Genomic DNA, 16,016 nt, shown 5'->3' with positions numbered 1-16,016 from the left:
CAATGTGAGTGTTCAGAAGTAAGCTGGCATAGTGGGGAGCACAGTTGGTGCATCTGCCAGTCATCTCAGTCAGCCAACCCACGGCACCTGGGTCTGTTCCACAACCTCCTGCCAGCGAGCCTTCGACACTTCACGTCGCCTCAAAGTGCACCTAGCCTGGCACAAGTACCGTGGTGACATCACCGCCACTCAGTGGTGAACGGCGGTTATTGTTTTTGTAGTTATGATGATTATTTACTAATTATGATCGGCTGTTATCAAGCAGTGGATCACATTACATTTCTTTGAAGTCTCCCATATCTGCTGTGCTGAGAGTTGGCCAGAAAACAGTGCAGCAGCAAGCGGGTTCATGAGCCCATATTTGAGGATCAATGACCATTATTCACTCGTGTGACCTGCTATTCATGTTCAGTTTGTTGTTCTTTCCCCCTTACCTCCGATTAGCAAGGTTGGCTGCGTACGGCGCCAAATAAGTTTAACGTACATACATACATGTGCTTACTATATTTATGATAATGTGTTATCTATCACGAATCAAAATGAGTTGTTAGTAAACAGGAATTTGACAAACATTGGTGCTGGACATCTGTGAAAAGGAGCTTTATAGCTCATCGGATTCCTCCAATATAAATAAATATTCTAATTCTGATTGTAAATTAGGACCCTCTTAAATAAATCTTTACACGGTAGTGAGACTTTCCTCATGAAATCAAAAAATGACTCATGATTGTAACTAAACCCATAAAAAATTGCAAACTTGTAGACATTTTAACAAAACAAATGTAATGGCCTAATGTGATTCCTAAATGTGAGTAAAATTTGGGAAAATCCAAATTCGTCATGAGCTTCCCCTGAAAATTCCCAAGACATTATAAACAAAATCTGTGACAACTGAAAAACAAAATGGTAAAATATCCTTGAAGAAATATTGAACAATATTCTGTGGCAAAGACTTCATTCTATTTGCTCTAGAACATTCCACGTCGCTTCTGGTAGATTCCGTATTGGTGCTCTATCATTGCAATGAACACATTTAATCATGCTCCTGCAATAAATACAAAAAAATTGTGAATAACAACACAGCAATTGACAGCTCCCTAATCGATGCCAGACGTTACCCAACAGGGGCTACCGCCTGCCTTGCATTCGGGTGTTCTCCGTAGCAAAGTCACACTGCGGTGACGTACAACCCACGTGACATTGGTTACATCTGGCGTTGAGGCCGTCGACTACAGAGACACATTTGTGCGCCCTGTAAATACGTGCTGCTGCCAATTACTTGCAAACGACGGCACGCCACATGGATTCACTCACTCCCGTAATTGAAGCCAAGGTCTCCGAGCCGACGGAGACAAAGATGGAAGCCTCCATGAAGACGTTCCTGAACTCCAGAGAAACCGGGATGTTAACTAATTCGTTTTAATATGAAGGGTTTTTTTTTGTTTGATTAAGAGAGCTTTTGTTTGGTTTTGATACGTGAAAGTTGTTGATTTGTTGAGCCATGATTTACGAATGCAAACAATTGCAATGTTTTTTTTGTATTATTGATAAAGAAATCATCTAATGTTTACTGGATACATGGAAATCTGTTTATGTATTCATCTGAGATTCATAAATAACAATGACTGAGTTTCAATTGATTATATTTTCTGTTTATGATATAATGTAATTGTTCTTAAGGAGTAAAAATCTTTATACTTGTTGAACTACTATTTATTTGCTATGTCCGAGTGCTCATAAAATTGTAAAACTATTTTCAATAATAATTCTTTCAGGAGGTCCTGATCTGGTCAAAATAAACCTACATATCCTGAAACTTTTGACCTAACCTTGGCCCTGAAAACATAAACATTTGGCTTTCCTCAATGGGATATCTGCACCCAATGCTTTTATTTAAAACTTGTGTATTTACGTACCTTATCAATGTAGGAATTCTGAATAATTGTGTTGAATGTTTGGGTCTTTGAACACCAACTAAGTACCGTCCATCCTACGCTTATAAAATGTGTCTTTAATTTTACTTAATTCACACCAGGAATTTTTTCTCGGCATAAAATCACCCGCAAACACAACCAGAACTTCTAAGAGATAATAATTCATCTGAACGATTCAATAAAGTCAAAGGGCCACCGTGGCCAATGCTGTGGATGCCAACACACTTCATATTTGAATTGTTTCTTCATATAAATCCCTCACAGGTAACAAAGTCGACAGGCCAACCTCCAGGGTCTGATCTCACGTGACACCATCGTCTGGCTTTGGGCCTTCCCTTTGGTCGCCGATCTCGGGTCGACGCTGTGACACCCGCCTTCGGTAACCGACCCTCCTCCCCCTCAACCAGACTGCATCCGCCACACTTTCCTATCGCACTCTACGTATGCCGAGCCACTTACCCTTTTCTGCCACAGCATTCTTAGCATCGTCCACCACGTACCCAAATTCAATAGCCACGAGTGTTATTTTTTTCCGTTTCAGAATAAGAAAATGTATTTACACTCGAGGAATCCGATGAGCTGTAAAGCTCTATTTCACAGTCATGCCATAATTTTTCACAGATGTCAGGTTGCTTTTGTTTGAAGGCCAGCTCTCGCCCACGCGGCCACAGAGGCGACGAATACTGCGACGGATATTGAATTGCATCCATACCGTCGCAGGTGCCACCCCAAAAGGGGGCACATATGATCCAATAGGGGTCCACAGTTCAAACCGTGGCAGTAACCAACACTGGGGCCACGTAGCCCTCTCCACTTCCCTCACTCCCCCCCCCACCACCACCACCCAGCTGAGGCAGCGATGGAGATCATTTTCTTCGTGAACCAGTCATCTTTGAACTGTGCACCTCTCTCCAAGGACCAAGCCTTATTCTCCCAGACTCTGAGTCAGGCATTCAGTGCCATTGTTTTCGGTGAACTCGAGCTGAAAAACCCTCCTCACAGCCCTTGGACTTGACATTGTCCAACGCTTTTGCGACTCGGTACAATGCCAGATTTGTGGAACAACTGGAGTTTAAAACAACACCACGGGTGAAAGGAATTCAGGAGTCAATATTTGGTCTAATGAGGCTTCGTAGAAATGGGTACGACAGGCTAATATGCTTGACATGTATATACAAACACGAGAATTCACCCACACATATGTTAATACAGCCTTTGACCATGTCACCCGGAATGTACCACATCTCATGAGATCTCGAAAGGGGGTGACCATCATGCACGAAAACAGTTGTCAGAGGCTAAGTGGTGGGTAGCAGAGGGCATTGTAGCAAAATCCATTATTGTACGGTACTTCTGTGCCAGTGGTGTAGGATGGTTGACATGGGCGCTGGTGCACGGAATGAAATTGGGGCCCCCTCTTGTCCAATCCTGCTGGGTGCCACGGTGGCAAGATGTATGCAGGAGGTCGTGGGTTCGATCCTGACACCTGTACATTTGGAGTTGGCACGTTCTCCCCGTGGTTGTGTGGATTTTTTTTCCGGGCCCTTCGGGTTTTCCCTCCACATTTAGAAACATGCATTTTAGAGTATCTGACTGCTATATATATCCGCATGATAAGCCACTTTGCTGACCTATCATTTATGGCCTAGATAGGTAAGTGGGCCTTACCTGGTAAAATAAAAATAATAGTCCAGTATTCCCTCGTTATTCATGACGGTTACATTCCAGAGATGCTCGTGAATAGCAAATTTCACGGATAATGATATTGGCCTACAAAAACATATCTTTTTAATGAATAACATTAAATAAATACATAAATAGGCTTTCTCTCTCATCAATTTATCTGATCACTTTATTTGATCACTTCATCCCATCACTTTCTCTCTCTCTCGATGCATTCGCGTAGAGTTCCAGATGCGATTCGCGGATAGCCGAAATCGCGGCCAGCAAGTCCGTGAATAAACGAGGGAATTCCGCGGTGAACTTTGTGCCCCCTTCTCCGTAGACCCGCAGGCGAGCCCCCATCTGGCCCGTGGGTCCCCCCGCCGCCGTTGCCGACACACCCGACAGCTACGCCATCGACTTCGTGCCAGAAGGCCAGCAACGGAATTGGGGGTCACTCGCATTTTTGCCCGGTGAACTGCCCGCGAAGCCTCCCCGCATCCCAACGCGTGCAAGCGAATCCGTTCACTCGCGCGCCCACACAGCGGCGGTGGTGGAGTCAGCAAGCCCGCGCGCGCGAGAGATTACAACGATATACACCGAGCGCCGCGCGTAGGCTGCCCCGTGCCTGAGTCACGCTCGCGGTGGGGGGAGGGGGGGGGGAAATAAAAAGTACTTATCGTGTTTCCAAAAAAATTGATTGAAAACGTGCCGTATTTGTCCCGAGTCCGCTCGCGCCGTGCACCCTGACAGCGCGGGCAGCCCTGGGTCACGTCAGCGTTCGTCGGCAATTATTATCACCCACGCGGTACATTACCACGACGCCCCTGCAATGCACTGGCCGTGTTTCGCCCACTGAGATGTGTGGAATACTTCACTCAGTTCTGGCTCTGACCGAACCTACTTTCAAGGGCATTCTTTGTTGCAGGACCTGTGCTCTAGTTCCTGCTTCCCAAGGGACAGAGGCTCCTGTGAATTGTACATGCGTATTACTTACACATGCACGAACAGCCACATGTGCGATAGAGTATTGTGCACAATGGATACGTATGTATGGATGTTGAACTTCTTTCGCGCCGTACGTAGCCACCATACTGTAGGTGTTTCCACTAAAGCACGCCGGCGAGAGGAACGATAACGAATGGAATGTCACGTGCTTCCTTCCTTGGATGGTGAGAGCACCCGAGGTGCTCCTGGCATTCATTATGTTAACATCACGGTTGCGAGATGTCAACTACCTCGCCTTGTATACAGGAGGTCGTGGGTCTGATTCTCTGGGTCCTCGGTTTTTCCTTCCACATTTAGAAACATGAGTATTTGGCTGCAAGCAATGTTCACACGATTAGCTACTTCGTTGAGCTCTCATTTGTGGCCAGGTCGCTTCTGAAAAATAGCTACATAGCCCAGTGGGCCTTACCTGTTAAATTAAAAATAGTTTAGTACAAATTTTGCTTAGTTTAGTTTCACTTCATTGTGTGAGCCAATATCATTCAAATGCATACCGCACGCTCCTAATGAAAAAACGGACGCATGAACAGCCGTGCATGTATGTATGTATTCATGTGCACATTCAGCTTTATGGATTTTCGGGCCGAGTGATGTCCGCGAGCATCTATTTTACAAAAGACATGGAGAAAGAGGCTCTGTTGTGGCTAGGACCAATCATGGCCACCGTTATCTGTAGCGGGTACTTGTTTTTTGCTGAGTTGATGCAATGGATGCCCATTTGGGTTCAGATACTAATTGTTATAATTGGATCTGGATTGTGAGGATTATTGCGTAGCACATGAACCACACCTTCCCTAATACACAAAATGTGCATAAGGCCACGCATGCATGCATACGCTCACACACGTCTGCTAACGCACATCGTGTGATGAACATTACTCTCATATGCGGGGTGGGTGGGAAAGTGCTTTCGCTCTGCTGTGCCAATGAAAAAATATATAATTTCAGAGGTAGCCCTGCGAAATCCACTTTTACGTGCCGTTCTTTAACACGAAGGAAGGGTTGCGCTGCTCCGGGAGTGATCCGAATTATTGTCTCATGACAATCGGGACAACATTTGCGGGGGGGGGGGGGGAATACCCCAAAAATATTGAAGTAAAAAAAGAAAAATTCGTGAGAAAATCCATACCTGGCGCGTTCGCCCGATGACCCCAAGGACCCTGGCCGCCTGCCCCGTGCGCGCGGGAAACCACGCGGATGCCTGCAGCACCTCGCGCAGGGCCCTGTCGAGGCCCCGTCCCTCCACGTCCGCTCCCTCGGCTCCCTCGCAACCGCCGGAGCCTCCGGCGGCCCTGCTGGTGTCCCCCGAAGCACCTCGAGGCGGGTCAGCCGAGGGATTCTCCGGGAGTGCCGGTCCCCTCTCGGCTGCTGCTCCTGCTGCTGCTGCTGCTGCTGCTGCTGCTCCTGCTGCTCCTGCTGCTGCTGCTGGTGCTTCCGCTGGTGCTGCTGCGGAGGCTGCTGGCGACGCAGCTGCCCCGGCGATGGCGAGTGATCTGACGAGCAGGGCGGGCCCCCTCTCGGCCAGCTCTCCCAGCAGAGTGAAGGCGATGTCGCTGTGCTCGGCCATCCTCACGAGAGGGAGCAGCTGAGGGACGCATTCCGAGAGCACCTGCGCGCGAAACAGGGGCGGCGGTGCAGCGCGTCACAAGACGGGCGATCGATGGGGTGCACGTGATCACGCGTGCGGTGTGCTGCGGCACGAGTTTGTCGATACGCTGTTTGCTGGACGAGGGCCTCCCCACGCCGTGCAGGTCTTGGGGGTTGTTTGACCATACCTCACCACGCTGGTCAGTGGCGGGTCAGTGAAAGTGGTGAAGTATGGCTAAACTTCACACAAAATTTGCACAATTACGGCTGAATAATTCACTCCCTATTCCTCACACGACTAGATTACTGCAACTCCCTCATACTCGGAGGGAAGCTAAGGCATGATGAACACCCTCGGTATCTATGAGTTATCCTGGATCGGACGCTTAACTACCGTCACCATCTCAAACAAGCTAAAGGCTAAACGAAAGCACGAGCGAATGTTATTCAGAAACTTGCAGGAACGACCTGTGGGAAGCGATGCCAGCACGTTGAAGATATCGACGCAGGCCCCTTGTTCACTCCACTGCGGAGTGCCGTGCCCCGGTGTGTGGGGCGCAAGCCCCCGCACGAATCTTGTCGATGCCGAAATTAACAACGCGCTTCGTATCATCGGCGGTTCCCTAGAGTCTACTCCGCGGCCGTGGCTTCCAGTGCTGGCGAATATCGCTCCGGCCAACATCCGACGCGATGATGCGACGACACGGGAGTACAACGGGACAATGAAAAACTTGACTCTGCCGCTCCATCAAGATCTAAAGGAACCCCCACGCCCAAGGCTAAAATCCAGGAAACCGTTCTGGATACACGCCTCTGCTCCAGCAGCCGGAAATAAAGACGCCGTCATTCGGTGGTCTGAATCATGGGCGGCTATGGAGGTGGCAAACAAAAACATCATTGGCGATCCGGTGGTGGAAGTACCAGGATTCTCTCTGCCACGACGACTATGGACCACGCTGAACCGCGCTCGAACACGACACGGCAGATGCGCGTACAACGTTCCATAAATGGAAGATCGACCACATCACCGATGAACGCTCCATCCATGCACATCCTGGCGGTATCGCTGAAACCCACACTGCGTCAACCACCTCATTGGACTGGATAAGGAACCTTTGCGTTCATTCATGACGATCATAGAGAAAATTAAAAAAAAACTGTTGCTTTTCACAATGCCATAAGAAAGAAGAAGAATTCCCTCCTATGTATTTAAACCACTCCCAGACATCAAACTCTCCTAATCCAGCCTCGCTGGCTACAGGTCTACTATTGTTGCCTTTTCTAATTCCTCACCCGAGTTTATAAATCTCTCCACGGTCTTGCCCCCAAATTATCCTCTCGCTTGCCTCGCTTCAATCCACGCTCCTTCTCGCCCTCTCCGCTCACAATCCCAGCTGTCTCTGTGTCCCACCTCCTCCCTGTGCCCAATCACGATCCCCTCCTCTCTCGTTTATGGCACCCTCACACTGGAACAGGCTTGCCCCTAGACGTCGAACAAACGGCCTCACTGTCCACTTTTCGCTCGTCCCCTAAAACTCACTCACTCAATCTCCCCTTCACCCTCCCTTCCCCATCGCTAACTCCACCAATCCTCTTCCCAACTTCACTGCCCGTTTCGTCACACTCGCCCATCATGAGCCCACTCATTGTCACTTTCGTCATCGTTTATTTCACGCGTCGTCATTGTCCGGCATGTGCTACCAACCCTTCTCATCGACTGCTCTCATCCCATTACACTATTCTGCTGTACAAGTAATTAATTACTTGTTAAATATTAATACAACTAAAAAATATAACATAAACACCGCCCCCCCCCCCCACCCACACCCCTTATGGCCGCCACAGAATTGATTGACAAACGGCAGGAAATGGGACAATTTGATATCAGTATATGTATATCATGTACAATCTACTGCTGAACGAATACCATAGCACATTGCGTCAGTGACGGGGGGGGGGGGGCTTGTTTGACCATACTTCACCACGATGGTCGTTACAAGCTGTCGAAGGGAAGGGGGGTGGGAGCGCTCGGGAGTGGTTCAGATGTCAAGTAAATGTTTTTTTTGGGCACAAATCTGCCACTCAAAGCGCCGTCACAATAACAATCACGACTGATATTGAGCCATGGCTGGCAATCAAATTTGGATTTCCCCAGTTCATGGCCTGGTGCGTGAACCGCTGTCCCACTCGTTCCACCCCATAATTGTTTTATTTCAGCCATATAAAAAAAATGTACACTAATTTTTTTCTCTCGGTTCTCAAGAGAGAGAGACACACGCACACACACGTATTGCCATTGGGTATTAATCTGCGCATATTTTAATGTCACTTGTAGTTGTTACACATTACTGGGATACATGGAACCAATTCTCGTAGCCGCGTTATCTAGAATGAGTCACAAGCGTATTCTATTGCCTGCTGCACTTACTCTGGAAATAATACGTTACGATCAAATGAAAATCGCTAGTGCTCCATAAAACATGGTGACTAACTAGAATAACATGTAATAGAAAATTGTGTGTGACTCAGTGCAGTTGTCAAAGAGAAACATTGGCCACTAAATCACGTCTGGAAATACAGCAACTGATAGTTCCTCACTTTATATCTGCGCAGGCGACACGGTTGTTTGATGTGAAGGAACGATCGCTCGTGTTTATGAATAGATGCTCAATGCAGAAAATATCGCGCGCGCACATGAAAGCATTGCTTAAAGGCTGTGATTTATTCCGATCATAAAAATGTTGGTGACTGTTAGGGCCGCGGGGAGGAAATGCAGGAGGGCCTAATTAAAACAAGCACTCCATTCTTTTTTTGTCTTTTTTGTTTTCTCCTAGACCACCTCTAATTACGCAATTGGCAACGTGTTGTGAGAATAAGATTCCATTTGGAAATCTTGCAGAGCCGTGCGGTGCATCCCTGAGTGTCAAAGAATGCCTGCGGACGAGATTCTTCAGTCAGGTCTTCTGAAGAATTCTTCAAGCGCCCTTGTTTTTATATTCTTTACACAGCAGGCATCACACTTTCCAACAGACTCTGCTATGAGATTATGAAGTACAAAAGCAAGTTCAATAGGATGCTCCTGCGTGTGGTCTTCTTGATCCTCGATGTGCGTGTGTGTGTGTTTCATTGTGGGGAGCGGTAGTGTAGCGGTTAGCGCTACGCTGCGCTATGAACCTGGCGACCCGGGTTCGATTCCCGCTCACGGCCAACACCAGTGACGATTATCTGAACCGGTTCTGGGCCTCCCCTAGGTCGACTAAGCCTCAAATGAGTGCCTGGTGCGGTGGATAAAAACATTGCCACTGGGGAGACTAAGGCGGTCGGGCGTGGTGCTGGCCACCCACCCCCTCGTTTACCGTTCCGGCCTTCATAGGTGCTCGCTAACAGCACTTGCCCCTACAGTCTGTTAAGGCTATACGGGGGATCTTTGTTTCATCGTACCGCTTGTTGTTTGGCATGAAGCTCTCAGCATGTGGACGCAAAACGTTGGGCATTGGACGGAGTTAATCTGATGGCCTTAGGCCATCAAACTAATTACACCTGAGCAGTTGCATTGTGAATGGCTCGGCCACCTCTTATTCTGTTGTTGCGAATGGCAAGATGTTCGGGAGCTAAATGTCAATGTCGAGGTCTGCTAGCCACGACGAGAGGGCTTCAGGACAGGAGTGCAGACTACAGTGGTTTAATGTACGATCCATAGTTTTGACTGCATGGCCACAATCGCACTGTGGCTTGTCTTTAAAGTTCTATTCGTGAAAAACTTATTCGAGAAATCTTTGAAGATATTTAACTTTGCAATGCGTCACACACCCTCAAAAAGTAAAATGCCTGGATAAGAAAAAATGAATATAAAGCAAAAATCACTTTTGTTTAAATAGTGTTTTCTTAAATTAGCCTTTCTCATTTTTTATATGACAAGATTTGATTAATTGGCCATTAGCAACGGTATGTAAGTAATATACTACTTATTCGTGGCTTGTTATGGTTGCAGCAGGGCTAAGGCAACACATGTTCTTGGTTATCCAATGCTGCATGCATGCTCCTGCATATTAAGCATTATACAATTAATTTACGCAATACCAACGAGCCGCAACTTAAATCACAAAGCAATTCCATCGTAATTATCCATTGTTTACACATAAACTAGATGTTAATCGTTAAATAATTGCGCTGTAATTAACGACATCGGTCGCTAATATTACGTTTGATTATAATAACTTACAGCCCTGTGTTCATCCGATGCTGGATGCAAGGGCTGGCCCTGCCACGTCATTCATGGGCAGTTGTTTGACCATACTTCACGGCTCTGGTCAGTGCCTGTTGGTGAGGTGGGGAAGGCACAATGACCATTTAATATATCAATCGCCACTGATGTTAGCCGTGGCTGAAAATCAAACATGGGTGAAATCAAACCAGTGCGAAAATAAGTTGCCTTTTTTACTCTTGCATGATTTTGTTTTCCCAGACACCGATTTAATCAGGGCCTGCGTCACTTTGAAGAACCGAACTTTCATACACGATCCCTGGCCACCTTCTGTTAAATTCACAAGTGGTCTCTCGTGTGTCTCTCTCGCTCACGCTCCGTATATTCCCGCTGGGGATCGCCAACGATTATACTCGGTTTGCCCCGGTGTTTCTGCACTGGGTGTTGGTATTCAGATATATATTTAAAGTGCAACCCTTCCAGAAAATACCATTTAGAACACGCTCGACATCCCACAGAGTTGTACATTATCCACAGTCCCACACGGCCTGCTGTGAGTGGCACATGAAGGCGGGGAACTGGTGAAAGGCTTGACGCGGCGGTCACAACACGCCGCTACGACTCACCTGAGATTGTGACCGACACTTATTTCGAGCCCTGCCCCGTAGCGACCCGACTCGACGGAGATCGAATTGGCGCCACGTGGCCGCGCGCTTTGCACGAACAGCACCACCAACGGTTCACCGAACAAGCATTCGACACGGCCGCCCCTTGTTTTCGGCATGTTTGTGCGGTGGTTGAGAGGCTGTAGTCTCACCACGGCTTGAAGCATTCTCTAACTCCAAACAATTATTACTGCGACCGTGCCGACGCGAAGCATGTCAGAGGAGGAGCACCAAGTTCCTGCCTCGCTGCACTTTGTTTGAATTCAAAGTGAAGCGGTTGGGGGTGATTGATGATCCAGCACCCAACGATTCACTCCAGTCACTCGATAACTTAACTACTCATTCAATCACCCACTCATTCACCCACACAGTCACGCACGCAGTCACTCACCCACTCATTCACACCAGTCGCTCGCTCACCGGCAATCAGTCACCTCCGTATCACTCTTCTGTCGCTACTGCCATGGTTACTGTTCACGTGAACCTCAACCCATGTCGAAAGCTCGTATGTATAATATGTATGCCTGTATGTTGAACGTCTTTCGCACCGTACGTAGCCAACCATGCTAATCGGAGGTGCGGGAGAAGGGCAACGGACTTTGACTGCCCACCAGACTATTTCGATGCACCCTCGCTGTGTTCAACCACCACACTTCTCTCTCAGCTTCTTTTCGCCCGCATTTGTCCACTCTGGAATTCTCTCCCAACGCCTCTCTGCCCAGGCTCTTGTAACCTCGCTCAACGACAATAAACGCGTTCGCTCTCGTCTATTGCGACCTCAATCGTGCCGCTTGTTGCCAGCTGCTTGACGTTCAGGGCCCGTGCTCGTGAAATTGTGCTTAAATGTGAAAACGAGAAACTAAATTCTCGTGGAAATTTGCTACGAGTGCGGATAAAGAGGGCCGAGTGAAGGGACATCGGAAGTAATTCTGTGATGCCATTTTATCTTTGCCACTATCTAACAATTGCGATTTGAAATCTATTAATCGTATAACAATATAGTGAGAATGTGAAGTGGAGGGGGGGGGAGGTGAATAAAGAAATGGAAATGTGTTGTAAAAACTATTACATAATTTTTTTTTTTAATCTGTATTATCTATTCTATTGTTGAAATTCAAACTCAACTGGCGTTCAAAATGGCTGCTGCAACCCGCAGCTGATTTGCAAGGTATCGTGAAGCTGCAATTGTTTTTGCCTTGCTCATGTCGTTCCACGTCTGGTTTGAGCATCGGCCTCACAATAAGCAATAAGCCAGTTACGTTGGAGGTACGTACAGAGACGTTTTTTTATGTTGACGGGATATGTAACAAGACCAAAAGAAACATGCTGGAAGAAATTAAAGATCAGTGGTAGAATGTGCATAGCCCGGAGCACCCATATGTCTGCTTTGGCATCGGAACAGAGTAATCTGCTTATGGGGTCTGCAAATTTTCATTTTCCGGATGCAGTCAGTATAACTAATCTAAATACCAGGGAAATCACTTGTTGCGCGGTACCCTTCAGTTATAAAACAATTGTCTTAGTGCTGTTATTTTTTCCAACCACCAAATAAATCCTGCATGCTCAAGCCCGTAGCATCGTGACAATATTTGCTTACGGAAATCAATAACTTGAGGATCAACTGCTGTTGGCTGACTTGCTTCTTAAGCGAATACATGTTTTTTTTGTATCATTCACAGATCCGAGAATCCGAGAATGTTATCAGAGTGACAAGGCTGGAGAAGGGTGTTTGGATGAGTCAGCAGAGATTGCTGCTTCGGCATTGATAAGAAGCCTTGTATACCTGTAACGATCAATCGAAATATTAGAATTTCCTCCTTGTTCATGGTCTATTATTTGAGTTTCAATCTTGATTTGAAGCTTTCGTGACTGCAGGAAGCCATACTCTTTGGTTCTTTCGGTAAAGTCACGTAGGTATAAAATAAGAACCAAAGAGTATTTGAGTTTCCTTTAACATTGCAGTTGCCGCCATAACCTGTCTGGGCGAAAGCAGGAAACCCCTACAAGCCACACCCAGCGTTATACGCCTGGTGATGCCAATGACCTCACCAAGGCCCCGCCCATCATCTACCGTCTCACCGCACGTGGGAACAGAGGTGAGGCTTATTTTCAATGATGACTGAATGATTCGTCGAATATCCGAACCAATAATAAGTGATCAATTACTTAAAACATATAAATAGCCCAGCACTGGAGGACAATAGTGAGATGTTAACTACCTTGCCTGGTATGCAGGAGGTAGTCGGTTCAATCCCGACCCTGACGCTCTATTTGGAGTTTGCATGTTCTCCCTGTGGTTGTGTCGATTTTTCTCTGGGCCCTACGATTTTTCCCTCCAGATTTAGAAACATGCATTTAGAGTGATATACATTTCCACGTGATAAGCCACTTTGTTGTCCTATCATTTGTGGCCAGGTCGCTTCTGAAAACAAGCTACATAGCTCAGTGGGCTGCGTCTGGTAAAAAAAAATGTTTTAATCTTTTTTCGTATCATATTATAAAGCTTTACCAAGACTTTTCTTTGTTTTTGTCCCCCTTCATTACAGATAAACTAAAATCTACATGCAACAAATGACAGTACATTTTCCTGAATTCCAATTACTCACAAGTGATCATCACAGTTCCCCGGGGGTAACTATGAAACACGCTTTTTGCGCCATGAGATGAGACACGGCGGTCGTAAGCATTAAGGATTCTACGCCACTTGGTCGACTGGAAAAAGGCGCCACACTGAGCTCCTAATGATGGCAGCTGATTATAATGAAAGCATTACATGGCTTCTCGACGGGTGGTTAGGGTTACCAACAAAATACGATGGAGCGTTAGTGCAGAAAATGGCATTCTCATTTCACACAACCATATAATACGATTGATAGAATGATTAAAAAATACATTAAATTACTTACATCTAATCATTCATATTGTGGAAAGTGCACATTTCGCGAATAATGTCGATGGCTGTAAGTATCCGTAGGTGGCTTACGTGGCCTGAAAAGTGGCTGGTAAAGGCCCCAGTGGTATTTTCAGTCAGAGACTGTGAAATTGAACTTGAAATACCTGCATTTGGCCCATGTGGAAATGGGAAAATGTGGCCTCACGTAACCTCAGTAAAGTGCGTAAATAACAGGAAAGTGCCTGCAATTACGGCATCATCGATGGATCTGTCACAAGCGCTGATGCGCATCTACATAATGATACGATTTTACAATTTGATTAAATGTGATTGCTGCATTGGTAAATCTCACGTGCCAATGTAAAGTTTTATTTCGGTGTGGTGTATATTCCAAACGGGGTTGAGCCTTGGTACATTGATTATCCCACTGTGCCATGAACCCGTTGACCCGAGCGATGCACAGTCTGGGCTAACATCAATGACAAGTAATATTAGAACCGATTCTCTCCAAGTACTCCCTCTCCTCCTTCCCCAATCCACTTTGGCCAGTGTTGTGAGGTATCATCAAGCAAAGCCCATCACCAACATGACCAGAGAAGTCCTTCATCTATTGGTGGATTGAGAATCAGGTTACATTTTTGATACTCTTTGGTTTTATTCGGTAAAGTCCGAAACGTCGTGATTTTCTTTTATTTTGTTTTAATTTATCTACGTGACTTTACCGAATAAAACCAAAGAGTATGAATTCTTGCAGTCACAAAAGCTTCAAATCTACATTTTTTATGTTATTTTCCGCTGATGAGACGCAGAATGTCAAACCCAGTCCAGAGTTGACAATTGCTACTTGAATTTTGATTTAAAGCTTTCGTGACTGCAGTAATTAATATTCTTAGTTCTTTCGGTAAAGTCACGTTGAAGGGAAAACAATAAAATAATAATATATATAAAACAATAAAAATTCTCACGACGTTTCGACCATAACACAAACGGTCGTCTTCAGGTGTGTCGGTTTGCATAAATTTATTTATTTTTAAACGGTGTATTTTAATTTATTTATTTTTAACGGTGTATTTTAAAAATAAATAAATTTATGCAAACCGGCACACCTGAAGACGACCGTTTGTGTTATGGTCGAAACGTCGTGAGAATTTTTATTGTTTTATATATATTTTATTATTTTATTGTTTTCCCTTCAACGTGACTTTACCGAAAGAACTAAGAATATGAATTGCTACTTGATCAAATTTGCCTGGAAAGTCAGTAGACGTATGGACTAAATCACATCGTTATCACTATGTGGAGATACAGAATGGTTTTGTGGTCATATATCATTGTACTCCAAAGACTATTGGAGGCTGAGCTGATCTCTATTGATGGCCCTGAGCCAAAGGTGAAAATCCCACACTCCCACAGGGGGTCCCAAACAGCAGGATCAACTAAACTATGTTTATTTTATCAGGTAAGGGCTACTGAGCTATTTAGCGAACATCACTCGGCCCAAAATACCATAAAGCTGCATGTATATGTGCACATGAAGTCAAAGATCCCCCATATAGCCTTAACAGACTATAGGGGCAAGTGCTGTTAGCGAGCACCTACAGTATAAAGGCTAGCACAGCACACAAGGGGGTGGGTGGCCAACACCACGCCCGGCCGCCTTTGTCTCCCTAGTAGCGATGTTTACACATCGCACCAGGTACTCATTTTAGAATGAGTCAACCGAGGGGAGGCCCAGGGCCGGTTCATATAATGGTCACTATTGGCCGTGAGACGAATCGTCAGGTTTGTAGCGCAGCGCGCTAACCGCTACACTACCGCTCCCCACATGAATACATACATACATGCACGGCTGTTCACGCGTCCGTGTGTTTATTTGAATGCTGTTGGCTCACAGAATGAACTAAAACTAAACTAAGCAATATTTTTACTAAACTATTTTTGTTTTAACAGGTAAGGCCCACTGAGCTATACAGTTATTTTTTAGAAGCGACCTGGCCACAAAATGATAGCTCAACGAAGTGGCTTGTCATGTGGAAATGTGTAGCAGCCAAATACTCTAAAAA

At 46.0% G+C, this 16,016-nt stretch overlaps 1 protein-coding gene across 5 annotated transcripts in view; it reads right to left on the bottom strand.

Moving 5' to 3' along the window:
* VEPH1 (ventricular zone expressed PH domain containing 1) overlaps positions 1 to 16,016 on the bottom strand; it is a 176,138-nt gene that overhangs the window by 54,871 nt on the left and 105,251 nt on the right. For all 5 annotated transcript variants that reach the window (XM_032962312.2, XM_032962309.2, XM_032962313.2 and 2 more), the window contains one exon: positions 5,734 to 6,213. In XM_032962312.2, coding sequence (XP_032818203.2) covers positions 5,734 to 6,213 — 480 coding nt within the window. The remainder of the gene's footprint in view (positions 1 to 5,733; positions 6,214 to 16,016) is intronic.

Source organism: Petromyzon marinus, chromosome 28 (assembly GCF_048934315.1).
Source record: "Petromyzon marinus isolate PM22_M1 ecotype Great Lakes invasive population chromosome 28, UKy_Petmar_22M1.pri1.0, whole genome shotgun sequence".
Lineage (NCBI taxonomy): Eukaryota > Metazoa > Chordata > Hyperoartia > Petromyzontiformes > Petromyzontidae > Petromyzon > Petromyzon marinus.
The sequence above is the reverse complement of the archived record's forward strand: the minus strand, read 5'-3'. Positions and strand labels throughout refer to the sequence as shown.